Below are 9,326 nucleotides of genomic sequence, written 5' to 3'. Positions count from 1 at the left end.
CTGCCTAAAGAAAAAAAAAAAAAATCTATTGCCCTTTAGAATATCTTTATTGGACAAGTTTTGGTGGTGGGTTTTTTGTTTTTTTTTTTTTTTTTTTTTTTTTTTTTTTTTTTTTTTTTTTTTTTTTTTTTTTTTTTTTTTTTTTTTTTTTTTTTTTTGTAGTGTGGATGAATCATTCCCCATCCCTAGCAATGAGAGGTCTGGGTTGTGCATGTCCAAGAGTGTCACTGCTTCAGACAGAAATATGCTCTTTATGAGACCTTCAGCGTAGTTCCCTGCCTGAGCATACCTACTTTTGCTCTGCTCAAAGACAGACAGATGCTAATGACCCACACAGGACTGAAGTTTTTGAGAGGCTTTATGTACAGCCTGCACTTTTCCTTCTGGCTGCTGCTCTTAAAATGTCAGCAGCTCCACGGCTACTGGTTTATGGCAATGTTGCAGGGTGCCTGCAGCTTTCTTTCTTACATCGAGGACTGCAATTACAAGGCAGTTGAGCCGAGCTTCTGTAAATGCAGTGTAAACATCAGCCTTATTCTGGGTTCTGAAATCTTACTGTGAGGTTCCTTCTACAAAAAATGTCATAATCATTGACTCTGTATGACTAATTTTTTTTAGCTATAATTAATCTGGTTTCTCAATGGAGAGTTATTCATGACACAACTGTGTTGCCGTGTAATAGGTGCATGCCTGAGGGTAAGGTAAGAATGTAAGAGCATGCAGCTCCTTACACAGGAAAAATCAATCTGGAACCTTGGACGAATTAAGGAACTGCTGTTTTCCAAGAAATACAAACTCCTATTACAGTCTGAAGGTTTTGTCAGGGCATTTTCAAAGAGTTGCTTACGTTTATCTGGGTAACTTCTCGTAGACTTCCCAACTTACTCTGTCTTTTATGCTCACTGAAGTAGATCAGGGCAGTGCCTTCTGTGACAGCAAGATGTTTCAGCAACTTGACATTTCTTATTGGTCCAGTCATAGCTGTTCATGATAAATGCAGACCAGAAGCTAGATGTATTATTTTTAGAAAGCCAAACACAAACTTTGTAAATTGCTCCTTATGTTTAATATCTCTTCCTCGTCCCCTTTCCGACAGTTTCTATTTCCATCTTCAGTTTGGCCACAAGATGGCAATAACTTGCAGACAAAATGAAACGAGCAGACCGATTTGAAACTATCTCCCTTCCTGAGCCTTTCCTTGCGCTCTGCCCCCAGCCCCCCTCTTTTGTTTCAATATTTAATTGCATTTCTTTCGGAATTACTAGGCAACCCACCCCCAGATGTGCAGTTTAAAGGTGATGTGCTTGCAGTGTGATTTTCAGGATCTACTCCGTAGAGCACCATCATGTGATACTGGGGTAAGGTGGAGTTCAGCTTTAAGGGGGAGTCTCCAGCCTTCCTCACCAATCTTTAGGATCTGACTGGAGAAATACCAAAGGATCCTTCTCCTTCCCCTGCTCCTTCTCTGTCCAGCCTCCTGGGCCAGCCCCTGAGCAGACCAAAGACGGGCAGAGCAGTTGCAAGGTGAGTTTCCCCCGTGGTTGCTTTTCCATGACTCTGGGTGGTTGTGTGCCAGTTAGGCTGGTGTTTGCTTGCTGTGTTAGGTGCAGGTGACAAAATCAAGGGAGGGTTAGCCTCCAAGTAGAACTTCTGAGCAGCTGGGCTGGCAGCGTTTTGTTCTTGCTTTTGAAGAGCTCCGATAGTTTTGCTGTGTATTTCCATTCACCTTACTGCACATTATTTCACCCTTTTTGTCTGTTGGTGCTAAACTTTTGACCAAAATCTCTGACGGAGAGTCAGGAGGGTGTGCTTGGTAGGGGAGACTATGCAGTCACCCAGAGGGGTCTGCAGAGCTATGGGCTTTTCCCACGGCAAGCTGTCACTCCGAGTGGGGAGGAATCTCCTTCCTGGCTTGGGAGCTGGGGATTTAGGAGACAAGGAACAGTGCAGCTGTCCGGGAGACTGAACTTCATGCCCCTCTGTTGTCTGTCCATTTTGCAGAAGGACAGGAAAGAAGGACTGCTTGTCGCAGTGCTGTGTTTCTGGGCTGGTTCCTAGATATGCACACATCAGAGAGGTTGCATCTCTGCTATGGAAAAGATGAGGGAAGAAGGAACAGTAGCATTTTCTGGTTTTGAGTTTAATATTTAATAAATAAGCAAGAGCAGAGTTTGGCTAAGGGATTAGAAAAACCAAGAGCATGACACCTTATTGCTGGGGGCAGTTTGGTCCCGGCTGATGAAAGAGCCTGACCAGTTCCTGTCTTGCAGGATGTGGCACCTTGCCTGCTCTTGCCATCATTCCATCAAGTCACAGGGCTGGAGTGCCCATCTCATGCTATACAAATGATGGTGGAGTTAATGATTAAATCCAGATGTTGGTTTTCAAACAATGATAAAGTTATACTGTGGGAATTGAGGAGCCCTGGTTCTCACATCAGCCACACACTTTCCATTTGGGTAAAACACTTACTTCTGGCTGTGACAGAAGTGATGCTTCAAGGGACCTTGGGGGTGGAAATTTCTTCATTGGACCCTAAAACAGATTTGGAGGACTAGGAGATCTGATAAATTTAGTTAGCAGAGGCAGAATATCTTGGAAATAATACTCAGGTGCATACCTAGATAGCTTGAAAATCAGAGTAGTCAAATCTCAGACAGAGAAGCCTATTGTCTGAAATCATTGCTGTTAACTCTCAGTAAAATGTCACTCAGAGGCAAGCTGCATTGCCTGTTACAGTTTCGTGTAGCCTTGTGGTGATTAGAAAGAGCCAGCCAAGCCAGCTGGGGTTATCTCCTGACAGCAGCAAGAAGGCATGGCATTGGCATGGTCATCCTTTGGCTGACCCTCAGGAGGAGCTGGGGCTGCAAGCCCAGCCCTCACATGCTGACTCTGCCCTACGGAGGAGGCAGCCCCAGTTCTGGTGCCCAGCATGTGACTGGTTAAAAGGGTGTCTGTCACCAGTGAGAGACAAAGACAATTCTCCTCCGGAGGCTTACATGGTACAGAGATTTATATCGAGTATCATTTAAGAATAAAAGCTCATCTATTCAGGGTAACTTCTAAAGAAGTACATTTTAGTGGGCAATGTTTTTTACAGCTTTTGTGATAAACGCCATAGGAAGTCGTGTTTGAAACCCATTTCTGTGAATTTTAAGTGGCATTTCTCTCATTACTGTAACCTAAGGTTAAGTGAGCAATAAATTTAGCTGATGGGAGTGGGCAGAGAGAAAGTTCCAGATTCAGTGCCACTAATGATGCCCAGATTCAGTGGCACTAATGGCCAGTTGAAGTAAAGTTGTGTCAGGTTATCGATTAATTGTTTTTTAATTGTTTATCAATCCATTGGAGTTTATTTTTAAATATGCCTTCTGAACACATAGGCTTGAGCTTTAGATTTTTAAAATCCAAAGCCTTGCAAAGGAGTGGTTATCTAAGAATGCAAATTTCCCTTGCAAGGCTAAAGAAATTTTCTGCGGTGTTTAAAATTTCCCGATTTTTCTATTTTGCCTTGTATTCTTCTTTCTTTGCTGCACAGCCCTGCTAGCTAAGATTAAGGTGTTCAGAGTTCCCGATTTGCCTTTGACTCAGTGCCAGTGCTGCTGAGGGCACTTGGCCACTCAACATCAAGTGTATGTGTTACGGAAAAAAAAAAAAGCAGCAATTGAGTCATTTTTCCACCCGTCACATTAGTCAGATGGGCTTTCCCCCCCCACTCCTCATGTGATGCCTGGATATAATTTCACTTAGAGCAGTTTGAGAAAGCAGACGTTTGCAGATTAAACTTGTGAAAAGGAGATGTAAAACATAAAGCGGAGGCCACGCTGCTGGGAGGCTGAAATTGCCTCTCGGCTCGCTGTTTGCTGCGACTTGTGCCGGCGGGACCGGGCCGGGCCGGGCAGGAGTCGTGTCCCCGCTTGCCGTCCTGCGCCGGGGTCCCGCCCGCTGCCTCCTTGCCGCAGCCCCGCGGAGCGGCGGGACCCGGCGGGATCCCGGCGGAGCGGGAGCGGGGCGGCTCCGCCCGGGGTGACCGGCCCTGCTGCTTCCCTTCTCCCCAGGTGCTGCGAGGGAGATGCGGCGCTGAGGAGCGGGCTCGGCCCGGGCTCCGCCGCGGGGCTGACGGGCGCGTTCTGAACGCGGAGCGGTCTGGATGAACGCGGCGGAGGCGAAGTTGGAAACGACATGAATGCCTCGGTTCTCGCCCCCCTGGGAAATGTTTCCGGTCGCCTGAATTTCTCGGAGATGAACTCGCAGATCTTGCAGTTTGAGGACGAAGATTGCCACGTGCCTTTGGCCATGGTCTTCACTTTGGCCTTGGCTTATGGGACTGTGATAATTCTGGGCGTCTCTGGGAATCTGGCTTTGATTGTCATTATTTTAAAACAAAAGGAGATGCGCAATGTTACCAACATCCTCATTGTCAACCTGTCGTTTTCTGATCTCCTAGTGACCATCATGTGTCTTCCTTTTACCTTTGTGTACACTTTAATGGACCACTGGATTTTTGGGGAGGCCATGTGCAAGTTGAACCCTTTTGTGCAGTGTGCCTCCATCACCGTCTCGGTCTTTTCTTTAGTCCTTATTGCTGTTGAGCGCCATCAGCTGATCATCAATCCCCGCGGCTGGAGGCCGAACAACAGACATGCCTACATGGGGATTGCCGCCATATGGATTTTAGCCACAGCTTCCTCTTTGCCTTTCCTGATCTACCACGTATTAACAGATGAGCCCTTCAGAAACGTAACCTTCGATGAATACAAGGACAAATATGTGTGCTTGGACCTGTTCCCCATGGACACTGCCAGGCTTTCTTACACCACAACGCTTTTGGTGATTCAATACTTTGGACCACTTTGTTTTATATTTATTTGCTACCTGAAGGTAAGATAGAATCCTCTTGTAATACGTACTTTGTTCTAGCTGATGTCTGTTTGTCCTTGCAAAGATGACAGTGGTAAGGTTAATTTATGCCTCTTTGTTGAATTTCCTGCAGATATACATACGGTTAAAAAAAAGGAACAACATGATGGACAAGATGAGAGACAGTAAGTACAGATCCTCTGAAACCAAAAGGATCAACATCATGCTGATATCAATAGTGGTCGCATTTGCAGTTTGCTGGCTGCCTCTCACCATCTTCAATATCGTGTTTGATTGGAATCATGAAATTCTGCCTGTTGCTACGTGCACCCACAACCTGTTGTTCCTGATTTGCCACCTCACTGCCATGATCTCCACCTGTGTGAATCCCATCTTCTACGGGTTTCTCAATAAGAACTTCCAAAGGGACCTGCAGTTTTTTTTTCATTTTTGTCATTTCCACTCCCGTGAGGAGGATTATGAGACTATAGCCATGTCCACCATGCACACAGATGTCTCAAAAACCTCGTTAAAGCAGGCAAGCCCCATCGCGTTTAAAAAAATATATAGTGACGATGATGAAAAAATATAAAGAAGTAATAAAAATTCTACACCAAACTGCAAGAAGTGTGATTGCAGGTGAAGTGTGTCCAAGGACAAGCACAATTACATAACAAGTAGAAAAAGGGTAATGTTTTTCTTCCTTTTCCAAAGAACTTTGATTGTTGTCACTTTGAAATTACGCGCTGTGCATTTTTTCCCCTTTTAATGCTTTAATGTTCACAGAAGTTATATCTGAATTTTATTACAAGACATTGTTAGAACTGCTATTGCCTATGGTTTTCATTTTTGTTCTGTTTTCTTTGTACAGTTCTGTACTTCAGCACAAAGGTTTACTTATTGATTTTTTTTCAAAGAAGTAGTTTTCAGGAGTGTCCATTTAAGACCATTAGAAACAATATGAACCACAAGGACACTGTCATTACAGAGGATATCCACCAAACAATAAATTTAGGAAATTCTGATTTCCTAAAAGAGGACTTTTTTTTTTCTTTTTTTTTCTTTTTTTTTTTTTTTTTTTTTTTTAATTTGTCTTTTAATTGACATTAATATCCTGTAAAATCAGTGTAGGTATGCAAAAAAAAAAAAAAAATTATTTGAAACCTGAAGAATATGTTTAAATAGAAACATAGAGTTGTCTCATTCAAAGAGGCAATTTGGGATGTAATCACTTAGTTTCAAAGACAGGATTAAGAAAGAAGTTCTCATTTACAAGAATAAAACCCTACAGTAATTCCACAGAGCACAATGGGATAACTGATGCTTCAGCACAGCAAATGAAAACATAAATGGGGCTTCAGTCCCAAATGATTACAGCTGGTTTTAATAACACAGGCTTTTTAATTTATAAAATCCAAACCCCATTTTCATTTGGCATCATTGACAGGAGTTACTGTTACTGGGATGAAATGCACCATCTGTTCTGAGCCTGTGAACCATGTAAATTCTCCTGGAGAACTATGTCCAGAATCCAGAGGGAGATGAGACTGTTTGCTGTCTGGATAAGGTGTGATTCCATCCTCACAGGTGACAGAGAAATTCAGGTCTGGTATTAAAAATGTAAGATTGAGCTGCCTGAGTATTTTCATAGTAATAAGTGTCAATCTATATAAATTATGTATAGCCTCATAATACTTTGTGCTCAGATGCAATGGCATAAACCTGGATAATCTCCAAGACAAAGGGTGGTTTAATCAAGACCTGCAAAATTTAAAAGAAGGATATGAATATAGTTTGGGTATAATTGGTGTGTTTAGCTTCCAAACTCACAGTTCCCACAGTCGGTGGAAGTGTGGAAACATTTGCCAAATATACACAATAGACCTCTGTTACTGCTTAAAATATATATCTTCAAATTATGAAAAATATTCATGGCTAGATCCCAGTTGAGGGAAACCATATAACTTGACTGCTGTAAATGAAACTACAACAGTATCAGCCAGCTGAGGTTCTGTGTCATACAGTGTACTTTGCTATATCATCACTGTCTTTTTGAATAATCAGCTTTTTAAAATACAATATAGACCCTACTTTCTTTCAGCAAGGTCACTTTAAATCATTCTGGCAGACAAGGGGGTCTTTTAAATGGAAATAAATGTAAATGCAACATAAATGGAAATCTGATGTGATATGTTTCTAAACAAAAATATCTTAGGATGTTATGGTGAATTTAATATATTCTAAATTTGACATGGATAAATGCCTAAGAAATTAAAATTGTTTGGGTTGTCAGTATTTAAAAGTGAAACACCGTGCCTTGTGCTGTCTTAAACATAGTGTAGAATATTGAAGTAGCAATGTGTTCTTGTGCATTATAATTCCATGTACTTCTCTACTGGAAGATAATTTAATTTAAAAAGAGTTTTCTGTGCTTGAGAACAGAGGCAGAATGTAGAAAATTAATTATAAGACAGAAGGTTCTTTCAGAGCTTTGGCCTTTTACATTTTATGAGATTTCCTTTTTCTTTGTGCTTCTCTATGGAATGTGTTGTTAGTATCTTGACAAGGGTTTCCCAAAATTATTTGTCTCTCACTTTGCAACAATATTCCTATTTCAAGGGAAGTGTATTTTCACAATGAGATACAATGTACAAAAACAGCCATGGGAGTTTTTTTCTTAAGAATGTCACAGTGGGTTTTTCCCATTACAAAAAGTCACTATGAATTTTATGGCTTTTTTCCTCATTTTTTTTCTTTTTTAAAAAGAACTTTCTTTCAATGTAGTACAGAAAGAAAATTCACTCACTTGAGAAACTTTCCAGTTAGTTTGCTGGAAATTTTTGACCAAGCTGAATTAGGTGCTTATACAAAATAGGTGTGGAGGAACTTTAGAGAAGCTTGCTAGTGCTCAGGGACCTGTCCCAGGTGTGTCCTAAAATTTGGAGTTCTCCAGTGGAATAGCAATGTAATTATTCCTCTGTCAACATTTCTCCTGCTTGAGGTACAGTCTCAAATCACGCAGGCCATCTGGCACTTTGTCATACTATCTCCTGAGAATGCATGTCAGGTGTTCTTTGCCCAGCAGCACCTGACAAACAGGGCAAACTGTAAATGGGAGCATTCCTCCTGCTCATCCTTGCTAAGATCAGGAGCCATTTTTCCTCTGCACTGCTGTCCTAGGATCAGGATTCTTATGTTTCCTCACTTCCCTGCAGGAAACCTTTCTGAGCCTCTGCTAAGGATGCAGGTTAATGCCTTGTCACACAAATAGCACAGGGCACATTGCCCATAATGACAGTGGAAATGAACACAGTGTAAAGACTGTTCTGCAGGAAAATGCATTTGGAGAATTTCAGAGGCAAAATCATGGCTCTTCTGAAGCATTTGTTATGAGGACAGAGATAAAAGTAGTATCTCTGAGGTGCTGACCTAACATCTGCAGGGCGTAGCTCAGATCTACTGAGAGCAGTACTTTTGTCTTTGGTTTCATGACTTGATGCTGGAGTTCTCCAAAGCTTTCCCCTCCCAACAGGCAGCTACAATACTGATGCTCTTTTTCATTTTCAGAGTTCCAGCATGGCCTCTCCTCTATATGCTAAATTTCTTTACAGGATAAGCTGACAGGTTTCACGTTTCACTATAATTTTTCAATCATTCTGAGTTGATATTTATTTCTTCTATGTGCTGTTTTGTCAAACGTCCCACACTTCAGCACATTTTGGTTCCTGTCTCTAAAGCCTGAAGATCCCTTTTATTCTTTCAGACTTGTAGAAAAGTTTTACTGACAGAAAAACAGAACAGTGAGTGATCTATAATGTATCTTATTATTTATGTGTCATACATTTCATGTCAAATCTCCAGCCTTAAATGACAAATGTAACTATTTAATAAGCATCAGTATTTACTTCATTTGTCAGTTATTTTAGCATCTTAAACGTCACTTTGATCAACCACAAACTTTTAACATTTCTGCATAATATAAATAAACCAGCATATTTATATATCATATTAATAAATACATCTGTATTCCCATTTTGTTTTATTATTTTTTTTCAGAAAAAAGTTGTGTCATCGTTACTATGAACAGTAATCCATGACTCCCACATCAACATTAAAAAATTATAATAGGAAAGGAAGATTAATTGATAATAAAACCTGCCTTTGGTAGGCTAAGAGAGAACTGGAAATTAAAAAATATATATCTGTATGTATATAATCTACACTGTCTTTATGACCACATAAAGAGAAAAGATTTAAACCAGGAAAACAAATCAACATGACAGAACCCCCAAGGGTCTTGAGCTGATGCTGACTGCATCTCATCACTGTTGAAGGTGTGAAGGGCTAAGGGCTCATATATTCTGACCCTGTGGTCTTGCACTACAGTACCAGCTATTCTTAATGGTCCTAATGGGAAAATTTGATGCTGATTCATATTCAGACTGTAAATCAGTATATGTTTCAAT

At 41.1% G+C, this 9,326-nt stretch overlaps 1 protein-coding gene across 3 annotated transcripts; it reads left to right on the top strand.

Annotated features, from left to right (window-relative positions):
* Nucleotides 1–1,368: 1,368 nt before the first annotated feature.
* NPY1R (neuropeptide Y receptor Y1) lies at nt 1,369–8,653 on the top strand. Of its 3 annotated transcripts, none has more exons than XR_005700926.1 (4): nt 1,369–1,524; nt 4,059–4,881; nt 4,994–5,548; nt 6,308–6,408. XR_005700926.1 is itself a non-coding variant. In XM_040064862.2 (4 exons), the coding sequence occupies exons 2-4, from the start codon at nt 4,183–4,185 to the stop codon at nt 6,403–6,405; spliced, it is 849 nt and encodes a 282-aa protein (XP_039920796.1). In that variant the 5' UTR covers nt 1,369–1,524; nt 4,059–4,182; the 3' UTR covers nt 6,406–8,653. The 3 variants fall into 3 exon arrangements, 2 of the variants coding, with proteins under 2 accessions (XP_039920796.1, XP_039920795.1); XM_040064862.2 differs by having other exon boundaries at nt 4,994–5,045; nt 6,308–8,653; XM_040064861.1 differs by lacking the exon at nt 6,308–6,408 and having other exon boundaries at nt 4,994–5,623.
* Nucleotides 8,654–9,326: the final 673 nt, after the last annotated feature.

The sequence above is a fragment of the Hirundo rustica genome, chromosome 5, assembly GCF_015227805.2.
Source record: "Hirundo rustica isolate bHirRus1 chromosome 5, bHirRus1.pri.v3, whole genome shotgun sequence".
NCBI classification, from domain to species: Eukaryota; Metazoa; Chordata; class Aves; order Passeriformes; family Hirundinidae; genus Hirundo; species Hirundo rustica.
This window is presented reverse-complemented; position numbering and strand designations above follow the sequence as displayed.

Coding starts and splice junctions, on each gene's coding strand:
- NPY1R (XM_040064861.1), top strand. CDS start 4,183: ATGAATGCCTCGGTTCTCGCCCCCCTGGGAAATGTTTCCGGTCGCCTG. Junction 4,882..4,993: donor TATTTATTTGCTACCTGAAG/GTAAGATAGAAT, acceptor AATTTCCTGCAG/ATATACATACGGTTAAAAAA.